Source organism: Lynx rufus, unplaced genomic scaffold, assembly GCF_022079265.1.
Source record: "Lynx rufus isolate CCGP_SWC_20201006 ecotype Redwood Valley unplaced genomic scaffold, mLynRuf1.p SCAF_2, whole genome shotgun sequence".
Taxonomy (NCBI): domain Eukaryota; kingdom Metazoa; phylum Chordata; class Mammalia; order Carnivora; family Felidae; genus Lynx; species Lynx rufus.
In genome coordinates this window covers 169304731-169319552 of record NW_025814834.1, presented here as the reverse complement: position 1 = coordinate 169319552, position 14822 = coordinate 169304731, and the positions used below count along the sequence as shown (strand labels likewise).

Sequence of the window (14822 nt, the reverse complement as noted above, 5' to 3'; positions counted from 1 at the left end):
TCTGCTGAATGCCTAATACTGTTTTAAAGCCCCAGGGTGGGGGGGAGTTCTAATGAGTAAGACCTACCCTGTAAGATTGTTGTAAGGATTAGTCTGTGCATGATAATAAAGTATCTGCCCCAGGTGAGTAGCTATATGAACACAGGCTATCTGCCATAAATCATGGTGGCTTTGTACCAATTTGTTCTGCACTAATCAGAACATCCAAAACTTTTACCCATTGCTGGCTTTTTTTCAGTCCCATGGCAAATCTGTAACTGATACCATCGACATATTTGGGTTGCCTGTTGAGGGTGGGATTGGTTCGTAGGTCATTTTGTAGCAGAAGGAATACAATGGTGAGGTAGGAGTGGGGAATCCAATGGCTTGGGCAAAGTCCTAATTTGAGTTGCTCTTTCCTCTTCGATATTGACCTCAACACATGCTTGTATCAAGGCTTGGACAGGGACTTGTCAAATGGAAGCTATTGTGTTTTCTTCCAGGCACATGCTATGTCTTTGCTCCGCCCCAAGCCTTTATAATTACTCATCCATGACATTACTAATTATAAGGTTTAATTCCTCTGAGTGCCTAGGGAAGGAATATCCAAATAAGTAAAAACATAATATATCAAATTTGGCAGATCCGATATCTAAAAAGGATAGGACTAGGAGAGAGGCTGGGCAGAGACAATGAGGATGTTTATAGGGTGGATGTCTTACTGTTGGAATGGGAAGGAAAAATACTTGACTACTAAAGGAGGGGCTGCAGGCTGCTGGCCTTCTGGCTTTCCAAATGTGGGCCTGTGCCTTAACACCAGCTCTCAGTGACAGCATATTTTATCTAGAGTCATAAAGCTAACTAAGAAAGAAACTCAGAGAGTTCTCTTTTAGGTCCGTCTTACGTGTGTCCAGGCATTTATCACATATGGTACCTTTGCCGTGGGGTGATGGTTTGTTTGCCTCATACTTCAGATCAGCCTCATGGTATATCTATACTCCCCCAACTAGGGAATCAAGTAGCATTTTTTTTCCAGTCTTAAGTTTAAGTGAGAAGTTTGGGGACTAACAGTATTTCATAGGACAGTATTTACATCATTGGAAAAATAATTGACATCAAGTTTAAGATGGATATTTCTAAGCTTAGAGATTTTTGTGTGTGTGTGTCAGCCTTCACTTCTTAATTTCTGATGAGTAAATAGTACAATTAAATTTGCAGTTAGTGGGGTGCCTGGGTGGGTTCAAGCCCCACATCGGGCTCTGTGCTGACAGCTCAGAGCCTGTAGCCTGCTTTAGATTCTGTGTCTCCCTCTCTCTCTCTGCCCCTCCCCTCTCATGCTCTGTCTCGCTCTGTCTCTCAAAAATAAATAAACATTAATTTTTTCTTAACTTGCAGTTAGTATTAGAGAATCATTCAACAATCATAATACACTTGTTTGTGTATTAAGTTTTGGTAGTAAATAAGAGACAACAACTTAGATTGCATTTACTTCTTTGAGTCAGTTTTATTAAACTCCGTTCAGTTCAATGTACAACATTGATACAACATTAATTATTCAATTCTGTATAATAAAGAATGCGGAGCGCTTGGGTGGCTCTGTCAGTTAAGCATCTGACTTGGTCTCAGGTCGTGATCTCACGGTCTGTGAGTTTGAGCCCCGCATTGGGCTCTGTGCTGACATCTCAGAGCCTGAAGCCTGCTTCCGATTCTGTGTCTCCCTCTCTCTCTGCCCCTCCCCTGCTTGTTCTTTCTCTCCCTCCCTCCCTCCCTCCCTCTGTCTCTCTCTCTCTCTCTCTCTCTTAAAAATAAAGATTTTTAAATCTTTAAAAGATTTAAATATTTAAAAAAAAAGAATGCTTCCAAGTTTAAGATGGAAATCTATAAACTGAAGGAAACCTAATCTTTGTATCCTCATGATTGTTAGGATAATTTTTTAAAAGGGTAACTAACTGTATTCATTACCTATTGCTGGGTAACAAATTCCCCCAACACTCAGTCACTTAAAAAACATTAAACATTTACTATCTCAGTGTTTGTAGGTCAGGAATCTAGATACATCATAGTTGGGTGCCTCTGGCTTAAGATGTCTCATGAGGTTAGTCACACTGTTGGCCAGAGTTGATATCATCTCAGAGTTCAACTTGGGAAGGGCCAGCTTCCAAGTTCATTCACGTGGTTGCTGGAGGGACTCAATTCTGAGGGCCTCGGTGCCTGGCTTCTAACGAGGCTTCTATGAGCCATATGCTATGGCCCATAGCATAGTGTCTGACTCAGAGTGAGAGAGCCTGCACAGTGGAAGCCACTGGCTTTTTGTAACCGAATCGATTTCTTAATACCTCCCCACCCCCATTACCTCTCCTGCATTCTGTTCCCAAGAAGCAAGTCTTGAAATGCAGCCCACACTCAGAGGGAGACAGTTACACGAGGGTATGGCTATCAGGAAATAGGATCACTGGCAGACCAACTTGGAGGTTGCCTACCACAGTACCTATAAAGTAACCTCACTTAAATGACAAGAATAAGGACCTGAAGAAATAAGCATATGACATACTATATAAATATTTATTTCTCAATAGAAAGGTAAACTCCCACATAGGATGTCTCAATAAAAATGTATAGTGAGCCGGGGCGCCTGGGTGGCTCAGTCGGTTAAGCGTCTGACTTCGGCTCAGGTTATGATCTCACAGTCCGTGAGTTCGAGCCCCACGTTGGGCTCTGGGCTGACGGCTCAGAGCCTGGAGCCTGTTTCAGATTCTGTGTCTCCCTCTCTCTCTGACCCTCCCCCGTTCGTGCTCTGTCTCTCTCTGTCTCAAAAATAAATAAACGTTTAAAAAAAAATGTATAGTGAGCCAAAGAATCTTAGATTGGAAAAACTGTGAAGTCCAGCTCACTTAATTCCCTCCCTCCATTCAGTATTCAGCCTCTGTTTACTTATCTCCAGTGGTAGGAAATTCACTACTTTTATTTTGTAGTAAATCCACTTGAAGGAAATTCTTCACACTGAGTTAAAATGACCTCCTCAATCATTCTACCCACAAGCCCTAGTTGGGAAGTAATTTAATCTTGAGTGATAGGTGCTGCTTCAGACTGATAGGAGGGTTTTGTTTGGGGGAGGAGGGTGTTTTCTTTCTCTTTTACTCTGTTTGCCATCAGCCTTTGGTTCGCTCGTCTCTTGAATTAACCAGTTAGTCCTCACAACAATCCTGCAAGGAAAGTACTGTCATTATCCCCATTTTGTAGACAGGTTAAGAGAGCGAGTGTAGAGAGGTTAGAAAATCTGCCTAAAATTACCCAGGCACAACTTATAAGTTACAGAGCTAGGATTTCAACACAGGTGAAATGTTTTTACTGGCTCTCATCTTGATGTTTTTACTGCTCTTCTATGCTGATAAGTTTTATTTAAATTTTTTTTTTCAATGCTTATTTATTTTTGTGACAGCGAGAGACAGAGCACGAACGGGGGAGGGGCAGAGAGAGGGAGACACAGAATCGGAAACAGGCTCCAGGCTCTGAGCCATCAGCCCAGAGCCCGACGCGGGGCTCGAACTCACGGATCGCGAGATCGTGACCTGGCTGAAGTCGGACGCTTAACCGACTGCGCCACCCAGGCGCCCCGTTTTTTTTTGTTTTTTTTTTTTAAATTTTTTTTTTCAATGTTTATTTATTTTTGTGACAGCGAGAGACAGAGCACGAACGGGGGAGGTACGCTGATAAGTTTTAAAAAACAAAAATGTTTTGGGGCGCTTGGGTGGCTCAGTCAGTTAAGCCTCCAACTCTTGGTTTCAGCTCAGATCACGTGGGTTCACGCCCCAGATTGTGCTCTACGCTGACAGTGTGGAGCCTGCTCGGGATTCCCTCTCTCCCCACCTCTGTCTGTCTCTCTACCCCTCCCCAAATTGCGCTTTCTCTGTCTCAAAAAAATAAAATAAACTTTAAAAAATAAAATAAAAATAAAAACAAAAATGTTTTCTGGAGCTACTTAGTGTAGGGGCAAATAACCTTACATTTTAAGAGCCTGTGGAAGAACTACCATCCATTTTAAAGCCTCATCACCCCTAAATTGTTTGTTCCTGGTAAAGCCCCTGAGTCACTGAGGAAAGGATATATCCTCTGTTTCAGAAGGCAAGAGAGATCTCCATCTGGGATGGCTAAATTACCACACCATGAATGCCTGAAGGAAATCACCTTTTATCTATCTGGTAAATTTATTGGGAACTTCTCTTCAGCTGACACTGGGTAAATGAGGCCTCCTGGCCCACAAAGGGCAGGATGGAAGGGAAGCAGAGGCAGGGAAGGAGGCTGAATACCCAGCCAGGCAGGTCCTTGAGGTGGGAAAGTCCAAAGGAAATGAAAAAGAAACAGAACTGCTGCCTTTAGCTAGAATCCAACGTAACATTCAATTTGTATGTTTTTGTTTAGATACAGACATGGTCATAATTTACCTGTCAGCTGGCATCACATCAAAGGACTCTTCGGAAGAAGATAAAAAGGCAACTCTCCGCGTCATCAATGAAGAAAATAGCTTTCTAAACAACTCTGTAATGATTCTCACCTATGCCCTCATGAATGGTAGGTAGTATTCCGAGATTTTTCTTTCAGATGAAAGTTATCTCTAAGTGCATGCTGCTTTCAAAAAAAAAAAAAAAAAAAAAAGTAAAAAAGAGCCCTAACAGCGTGCACTTTGATGAAGGGTATGAGGAGAGACAGCTAAGCAGCTTCCTGCACAAGCCTTTCTCTCCCTAACGTTGGTATTCAGGGCATGTGTTAGGATGTCCCTCTCTCTCTTCAGCGCTCTCTCCAACCAGCTGCTCCTTTCTGAACCTTGTCCAGTTATGTGGGCTTGCAAATGATTCTGTATAGCTCCATTTTTTTCAGTTCTCCTTCATATTCTTGGATTTTGATACTGCGTGGAGGTTATTAACTGAGCTCATTGATTTAAGCTTCAGGAAGCCAAAATACTGACCTAGATTCATCTCTATAACCAAGTCAGTGAGTATCACGTTTCCCTGCAGAATCCCCACCTACAGCCTCTTCTGCTACTTTCTCCACCTCAGCTTCCTTAACTATATAATGGAGATAAGAATTAGCTACGTGACAGGGTTGTTGGGAAGATTAGCTCTAATGTACAGTAAACACCTGGAGAGTGTCACTTTCCAGGTACTCATGAAGGTTGATTTTGTTGCTATTAGATCAGTATGTGAAAGGGTTTCATAAATCGGCCAATCTGAGGAGATAATATTTTTCCTTCTCTCCAACGCGTCCTCCAGTCTGAGTTCAGCCCAGTTTTCTAACTTTTCTGCTCTGTCCTGTCTCTTCACCTGTTAATGCATATTACCCTTCCCCCAGAGTATCTTCTCCAGACCCCTTACCCTCAGTGTTCATGGCGACCATATTCGCAAAGCCATGTCTTGACCCATATGGTCTTTCATCCCTCCCATCCATTTCCAGATTTCCATGCAGAACCACGTGGCTTTAGGGACAGTGGTTCTCATTTTAACATGCTAAGGATTGGGGCGCCTGGGTGGCGCAGTCGGTTAAGCGTCCGACTTCAGCCAGGTCACGATCTCACGGTCTGTGAGTTCGAGCCCCGCGTCGGGCTCTGGGCTGATGGCTCGGAGCCTGGAGCCTGTTTCCGATTCTGTGTCTCCCTCTCTCTCTGCCCCTCCCCTGTTCATGCTCTGTCTCTCTCTGTCCCAAAAATAAATAAACGTTGAAAAAAAAATTAAAAAAAAAAAATAACATGCTAAGGATTACTTGGAGGTTACTGTTTAAATGCAGATTCCCAGGCAGTGCCCGCAGATTTTTATTCAGACCCTCCTAGGCAGAATGCAGGAATCTGTGTGGGTGAGCATGATTCCTTCCCAGATATTTTGTGGACTCTACATGGAAGAACTCAGGGTGTGAGGCCTAAAGGTTCTGAGTTCCGGTCTCCATTTATTAGCTGGTGGCGTATGGCAAGTTACTTAATCTTTTTAGGCTTCAGTTATATCTGTAAAATGAAAATAATAAGATCTGCCTAGAGGTGCTGTGATAATAAATAAACAAGATACAATGTGTTAAAAGTTCCCGACACAGGTACCTGATAAATAACAGGTCCTCAAAGCCAGTTGTAGGAGTAAATTAAAGTTTGTGTAATTTTTTTTCTGGCTTGTTATAGCTCAAAGGCCAAGGAGCCTCTGTCTCACTCTGGCTCAGGGTCAGCTCTCTGTTCAGTATTTCAGTATTCCTTGTCGCCAGAGTGTTGTGCTTGCTTCTGTTAAACGTGTTGTCCATTACGCTGAATGATATGCTCACCTGTCTCCTTCCACTTTCCAGAAGAATGAGCTGCTCAGCCATGAGCCGTGTCTTAGTTTTCTATGTATTTTGAGCATCAGGCACAGGGCTGGGCACTGCCGAGGTGGGCAAGGATGGCCTGTTTTTGCCTGGGACACATATCTTTCAGTGTTATCTCTGGGTGCCATTTACTCTTTTTTCCTATGGTTTAGCTTCTTTGACTCATGCGAGGAAGGAAGAGACAGAAGAAGGGAAGAGAATAAAGGTGGTTGGGCCTACAATGTATAACATAGTGCACTGAGGTTTTGGAGATGTATTGTACAAAGTGCCTGTCCTCAAGAAGCTTGTGACTTCTTGAGAAAGACGACAGACAAGGCAGATGAATTAAATGCAATGGTAAGAAAACTTACAAGGAAGTGATCACTTATTTTCCATTAGATTCGAAGGTCTGCCCAGGCAGATACTGAGTAAAGAAGCTTCCTCGCTATCACCCTGGTCTTCAGTGGTGCTAAATCTTCCCACTAGAGTATTTTGTGCACCTGCTATACCCCTGATAATCCCACTCTTTAAAAACCTCTGGTTACTTCCCTCTAATCAATCTCAACTCTTCTTTTTTCTCCCTGTAATCTAACTGGACACAACATCATCACTGCCAGGTTTCCGTCTCTCCAAATCCCATCTCTGAGCTTTGTTCATTAAGATTGACACATGCCCTTCCTCTACCAGTCAGGCTTCAGATAGGGAAGCAGAGCCACTATGAGAATTTTGGTAAAATGAATTTATCATCAGAATTAAAGTATATGCAATTAAGGGGAAACCTGGAAAAGTAAAGATCCAGAAAGAGAAATGGACAACTCAGCGTTTAGTAACCAGCCCTGGCGTGGGTGAATAGGTTGGAGCTTGTGGGGATGTCTGAAAGCTAGGAACATCAAAGATCACTTGGGAGGTCTGCATAGAAGCCTATGAGAGGTTGTTGGCCCTCCGTGGCTGCTTTACCCCTGTGAGTTCTCAGTGAAGCATCTGGACTGAACCTAGGGTTGCCCTTGTTGAGCAAGCTAGCCTGCAGCTGAGAAAGGGAACTGAATGCAGATCAGGGAAGGTTACAACAAACTGCAACATTCTGGTCCCTCTGTGTCTGTTCCACCTCTCCAATCAGCAACACTTCACTTTTGGGCCACCTTTAACCTAGAAACATACAGGAAAAGGATTCTGGGAAATATAGTCTCCAGGATGGCCATTGTTGGTGATAGAACCATCCTCCATACCTACCAGTCTGTCACTCTACTGCTACCTTTGCTTCTCATTTCATGATGTAGTACATATAATACCCAAACTTGGATCACCTTCCAGCTCACACTGTTCTTTTTTGCCTAGTAGATGCTCCTGTTTGTTACTTTGCTTTTATGTTTGAGTCAAACAGTACATGACAAAGAAAGGAAATGTATTTTTTGCCTTTGTCTCCTTTTATCATTCATTTCTGTGAGCTTCTCAAGGATGTAAGGCCAGGGATTAATCATGCCTTTCGTATTATTTTTTCTCTTTGGAGCGTACCTCTCATCTCCCCTATCTCAACTTGATGTCAAGGAAAGATAACAATAATTTGCTTCTGCCTTTTTAGTCTTGTTGCTCGAGTAGAACAAACTCCAAGTTATTTAAATACAATGTGTTAAGAAAAATTATATCCGTTAGATCCTTGTGTGATTTTAGAAATGGACTTCAAGGCTAGAAGTATACATACTCTTTAGTTAGAAGTGATAAAGTCACAGAAGACAGATGAACCATGAACTTTTCAGCTGTTGTTGTTGTTGTTTAAGATGAAATAGCTGAACATGAGGCAAAGCCTTTTTAAGACTCATTGGTTGAATCTCAGTAGTGACTGAAATCATTTGAATTTGTTTACAATGGCATCCATATGGGATCAGTTACTAATCCTTTTGACTATGTTCCAACAACAATAGCAAACCAAATTTTTTTTAAAAAGGCTTATTAAATTTATTTTTATGCTATAGATTACAGATGTTAAAGAACAGTACATCCCAGTATGTCTAAATCTTTTACAAAATTTTTAAAACCCTCTCGATGTACAAAATATACATTCAATAAATCAAATCCAGTACTGTCCTAACAGTATCAAGCATGAAAACATTTGTAATTAAAATGAGCTTAAAGACACCGGGTTTGGAGGCATCACTAAATGCAGTCCATAATGCTTCCATTGAGTTGCATGAGACTTTGGCAAGTGTTTAATAGGCAAAGAGGTAAGAAATGAAATGGTATATCACTATCCTTTAAAACTCTTAAGCTTTATCTACTATTTAAATGCCGACTTGTTAATCATTACTTTTGTTTTCAACTATTAAATGCATAAAGCTTAAACTTTTAGGGGAAAACATCAAGCCAAATGGGCTCCTTTATTTACTCATGTGCTTCTCATAGCTGCCTTTTGAAGAATCCCTTTGCCCTCTTGGCTGCCTCATGCTTTGTTCCTCAGCAAGAGTTGGTAACAGTGTCCTGGGTCTGTTGTCTCTGCAAGACCTCTTAGACATGGCAAGATTTCATCCATGCCCTTCTTAAATCTAAATGGCAAGGTTATTGTATGGCTATACACCATTTTGGTTTACACTGCCTACCTTTGGCTTTCCGTTTCAGATGGGGTGACTGGTTTGAAAGAGCTAGCTTTTCTGAGAGATCTGGCTGAGCAGAACTCCGGGAAGTATGGTGTGCTGGACCGGACAGCGTTGCCTGTGATTAAAGGGAGCATGATGGTGCTGAACCAGCTGAGTAACCTAGAGACCACAGTTGGCAGATTCTATACCAACCTTCCCAACCGGATGATTGATGAAGCTGTCTTTAGCCTTCCCTTCTCTGATGAGATGGGAGATGGTGAGTCTGGGGACAACGTCCTACTAAAGGAAGGGGAAAAGAAACAGACGTGGGTCCACCAAAACAATCACTTTGAAATGTCACCCAACACCCGTCTGTGAGCATTAGAAGGTCTGGACAGGCAAGGGAGTGGTCCTCCCTTTCTCTGGTCAGAGGGTGGTGTAGGTCTCTTCCATCAGTCTGGTAGCACTGTATTTTAAACAGAAATCCCAGCCCTACTTTTTCCACATTGCCCTAGCCTCAGTCAGCATAATGGATCTATTGGGGAGGATTACTGAGGATTCCCCAGTATGTTGAGTTGGAACAAAAGAGTAACTTTGCATAGCAGGTGGTAAATCTCAGATGTGTTCAGGACTTAGCCTGAGAGGTAAAGCAACATGGTATAGTCAAACAAAGACAGGTTTGGCATTGGAGGATTTTAGGCCCACTCCACCCCTTAAGTTGTTGTCCTTGACAATTTATTTAATCTCATTAATTCCATTTGGTCACCTGTTAAAAATGTAATAATGTCTTGCACATAATAAATCTTTCAGGTTCTTAGGAGTAGAAGATTTATTGGTGCCTGGCGTACCTCTCAGTAATAATTACTGCTCTTGTCACTTTATTATTTTACTTTTGTTATTATTACCATTATCATTGTCATCATCGTGATGTCCCAAGTTACCCACAGTGTGATATTAGGTAAAGTGTTTAACCTTCACATGATTAACTTTCTTGGTCTACGAAATGGGAAAAATATTTCCGTCAAGGCTGTTGTGAGGATTACATGCACTAATATATGTGAAGCACTTAGAATAACGCCTAGCCGACAGTATATGCTCATTAAAAGTACAACCTTTTTCATTCCTTCTGCATATTATCCTTTCCCCCACCTGTCCCCCTTTCTTCTCTGACAGAGGATGGAAGAAGAATCTAATGACTAGCCAAACACCATGACCACATGAGATCTTATTTTTACGTTCCAATAACTCTCACAAATACATCTAGAGAAAACCCACGTATAAAAAGTAACAGGCCAATAGAGTATGTTTTCTAGAAATTAGGTAAACATGTTTTTTCTATAAGGAAGAAATGTAGTAGCCTCTGCTATACGTCAGGTTTTTTTGTGTTTTTTTTTTTTTAATCCTTCCTCTTTCTGGCAGGGCCCACAGATATGTAGATATAGAAACTCCCACCTTTAGATAAAGTTATTTCCTTTTATAGGGAAATGTCAAGTTTTAAATGCAAATGACTTTTGATGCATCTAACCCACAGTATTGAGTGCCGGCCAAGCCTTGTGTCAGGCAGTGATGGGTAAGGCACACATCCCACCCTCAGCAAGCATGTAAGTCTGATAAGAGAAAGACAGATCGATGAATCATCTTAATACTGTGTCAGAGGAACAAAGACAAATGTGGAAACCGAGTCCTGTACAAGCACGGAGGTTTATGCAGTCAAATCCTTTGACCGTTAGTGATATCAGGCAGAGTAAGACCCTTCCTAAAATTTACCTGTACAACCCAGAGAGCTATGCAAAGGCTGTAAATCAAATTGTGGGCAGTTCTTTGGTTCTGTGCTGGCTGATGCTTCCCAAAATTTAGTCCTCAGGGCCTGTTTTCTGAATCCTCTACCGTGGGTTTCAGTGACTGGGTTACTGGTCTGTAGCATTCCCCTCCTAGAGCGTGCCTTTCGTGTTTATATTTTCAGTCCCTAGAATTATTGGGTGACATCTCTGCTAACTCCACAACATAGGGATGCTGAGCCTAGGAAATCCCATGTTTACTTGGCTCTAATTCAAAACCTCCACAGATTAAAATATCGGTTACTGGACATATTTCTTTTAACAAGTAAATCTATGTACTTTAGGTTAAAGTAGAGAGGGCATTTGGGGATTTCATTAAGTATAGCGAGAGCTTAGCATACTTTATTTGCCACAATGGGATGAAGAGTCTTCTGTCCGAGATGATAATTGAAAAGTAAGATGGTGTTTCTTTTTTCAGGCTTGCTCTCAACATAGCCAGAGGAGGATAGAATTCTGAAGTGAGCGTATGGTCTCAGAATATTTGTTGCACTTTGCTGCTCTATGAAGATGCCTTTAATCTTAGACACAAGCCCAGGGGAGCCTGGCGTGCAGGTTATGACCTGTGTCTCCATGCTAGCCCTCATGCACTGCTCCCATCATTTATAACCCCTTTGTCCAGGGATCCCTAAGCAAAAAATCTCCTTAAGATACATTGCTAAACTGGGTGGCGCAGTCGGTTAAGCATCTGACTTCAGCCAGGTCACGATCTCGCGGTCCGGGAGTTCGAGCCCCGCGTTGGGCTCTGGGCTGATGGCTCAGAGCCTGGAGCCTGTTTCCGATTCTGTGTCTCCCTCTCTCTCTGCCCCTCCCCCGTTCATGCTCTGTCTCTCTCTGTCCCAAAAAAAAAAAAAAAAAAAAAAAGATACATTGCTAAAACCTTCTGTTGACTGCTTTGGAAATTATAATAGTGCATAACTTTTCTTTTTTCCTGTTTTATTGATTTATAATTGACATATAACATTGCATTCATTTTAGGTGTACAACAAAATGATTTGGTGTGTGTATATATTGTGAAATGACCACTGTAATAAGCTTAGTTAACATTCATCACCCCACATAGTTAAGACTTTTTTTTCTTGTAGTGAGAACTTCAAAGATCTATTCTCTTAGCAACTTTCAAATCTACAATACAACATTGTTAACTAGAGTCACCATGCTATATATTACATCCCCAGAACTTACTTATCTTACGTCTGGGCACAACTTCTCACATTTTTCAGTGTTGTGTGCCCTTCCTCCTACCACGTGATGCATTTAATTGGCCTTTGCGACCACAAGTAAGTCACTAATACTTTGAGGGGCCTCACACGGGTTTCTATATGTGGGAGTCTATTCTTTGTAGAAGACTTGAAGTATCCAATTCCCTTTCCTGGGTGTTTATAGAAGAATAGTTTTTTGATGTGCTGCTAAGGCATGAACTTGCCATTAAGTGCAGGAAAATACAAGAGTAAGATGGAGAGAAACTGTGCGTCTTTTTGTTTTGAGTTTTACTTGGAACCATAGGATTGTAGAACTGCTAGGGGTGCTAGAGATCATTTTGTCTCCAACACATGAACAGAGGTGGCGCCACTTAACCCAGCTCAGTAGGAGAGCTGGGAGGAGCTCTCCTGGCTGTTCTAATGCTCAGGGTCACGCGCTGACCCCCAACACTGCTTTTCCCTTTCCTGATTATCCTGTTGCTTTTATATGGCCTGGAGCTGCGAATGACTTTTATAATTAAAGAGCATGAGTGAGGGAGGAGCAGAGAGAGAGAGAGAGACATGGAATCTGAAGTAGGCTCCAGGCTCCAAGGCTGATGTGGGGCTCGAACTCACAAACCGCGAGATCATGACCTGAGCCAGAGTCAGACACTCAGCTTACTGAGCCACCCAAGCACCCCTAAAGCTTTTTTTAAGTTTGTTATTTTGAGTGAGAGAGTGGGGGAAGGGCAGAGAGAAAGAGAATCCCAATGCTGTTTTGGAGCCCAACATGGGGCTCAAACTCACAAACTGTTAGATCATCACCTGAGCTGAAATCAAGAGTCAGATACTTAATTGAGCCACCCAGGTGCCCTCAAAACTTTTTAAAAAAAATAAATACAGAATATGCAACAGAGAACTTATGGCCCACAAAGCCTAAAATACTGACTGTCTAGCCCTTTACATAACAGTAGAGGAGCTCCTAACCCGAACGACTAGAAATACATTACTTTGGAAACCCACTGTCTTCTTTAGCTGCTCAGAGTTCTCAGTGGGCAGATCTTACTAGATTCTGTATCTTTCTAAGGTTTTTCACCTCATTTTCTTGTCTTTTGATAGGTTATATTAATGAAATAAAGTACCTTATAAGCATTCTTTTGTAACCTCTTTTCGTCTAACAATCCCTAAAAATCAGTAAAGCAGTTACCACTGTGTCACTTAAGCAGATGTGGAAAGCGGGACCCAGAGAAGTTATGTCCGATGTCATATGGAAAATGCAGAAGGGGCACAGCTAGGCTAGAACCCACATTTTTCAGTTCCTTGGCTAGTGGTCTTTCACATTCAGTTGAATCTTCCCCACTTGAGGAAATAGAATGATGTAGTAAGTGCTGCTGATAATTTGCACTGATCTGGAATGGCTGGTCAGGTGAGGAAATAATGGGAAATGTACAAATTGCCTCTGAAATTAACTTGGGGTGTCTGAACCCCACAGAAGACTCTTTCCCCTGAAGTCTTGCTCACTTATGCCATCTGTGGAGGCAGTGGTTGGGTACTGGATCACACAGGTCACTTAAAGATGAGAAGATGCTATGGGGCGCCTGGGTGGCGCAGTCGGTTAAGCGTCCGACTTCAGCCAGGTCACGATCTCGTGGTCTGTGAGTTCGAGCCCCGCGTCAGGCTCTGGGCTGATGGCTCAGAGCCTGGAGGCTGTTTCCGATTCTGTGTCTCCCTCTCTCTCTGCCCCTCCCCCATTCATGCTCTGTCTCTCTCTGTCCCAAAAATAAATAAACGTTGAAAAAAAAAAAAAAAAAAAAAAAAAAAAGATGAGAAGATGCTAGAGGGCAGATATTAGCCTTTGGGATTCACTAGCACACAACTCCAGTCTTTGTTTGGTACATTCTTTGCTATCCCTTGGATTTGTTTTGTTTTTAAACCATAGGTTTGATAATGACTGTGAGTAAACCCTGTTATTTTGGAAACCTACTTCTGGGAATTGTAGGTGTGGACGTGAACCTGGCTTACATCCTCGAAGACGTGACGTATTACCAAGATTCTTTGGCTTCCTATACTTTTCTCATAGATGACAAAGGTAATCTGCTAAAAATTAATCAGAGGGAAGAATGATTTGTTTTTTGTAACCTGAAGAAAATAATCTGTAGATATTCTGATACTAACAAAGTAGGAAAATCATAGTATTTACAGAAAACTAGTGTGACTAGAACTGCTCATTTGCAGTGGAACAAATTCTTTCTGGAACACCATAAACATGGCAGAATGAACCTGAAAATGACACACATTTGTTTCTATATTGCACTGAGGAGTAGGTAACAGTTATTTAAAACATCAGGAAATTAGACTCCAGGACTGAGTAACACATAGAATGTGATCCTTTGGATTTTTTCTGTATCCTTATCTTTAAATTCACTGGTGTTAAGGTTTAGGTGATAGAACATCTTTATTTTTTTTTTATTTATTTTTTTAACATTTATTTATTTGTGAGACAGAGAGAGACAGAGCATGAACGGGGGAGGGGCAGAGAGAGAGGGAGATACAGAATCGGAAGCAGGCTCCAGGCTCCGAGCCATCAGCCCAGAGCCCGACGCGGGACTCGAACTCCCGGACCGCGAGATCGTGACCTGGGCCGAAGTCGGACGCTCAACCGACTGAGCCACCCAGGCGCCCTGATAGAACATCTTTATAAAAACAAAAACCCAGTGACTAGTACCTCCAAGATATTCTCGATTAGACTCTTGTTCCATAACTTAAGGCATCTTTCTACACTTCAAGTTTTACGCAAGAACATGTAAAACAAGTTCCATTTCTATTGGACTGGCCAGTTACACACTGAGATGTTGAGTATTGGCAGTCATCCCGGGGTATCCCACATTTCAGATGTGTGATAGGCACTTATATTAGAATCAGCACTTCTTCCAGCATGTTTCCCATAG

General features: G+C 42.0%; 1 protein-coding gene across 1 annotated transcript in view; it reads left to right on the top strand.

Moving 5' to 3' along the window:
• CACHD1 (cache domain containing 1) overlaps positions 1 to 14822 on the top strand; it is a 211788-nt gene that overhangs the window by 160130 nt on the left and 36836 nt on the right. Inside the window, exons 8-10 of the mRNA XM_047085076.1 lie at positions 4399 to 4548; positions 8902 to 9135; positions 13814 to 13963. Of these exons, the coding sequence (XP_046941032.1) occupies positions 4399 to 4548; positions 8902 to 9135; positions 13814 to 13963 (534 nt within the window). The remainder of the gene's footprint in view (positions 1 to 4398; positions 4549 to 8901; positions 9136 to 13813; positions 13964 to 14822) is intronic.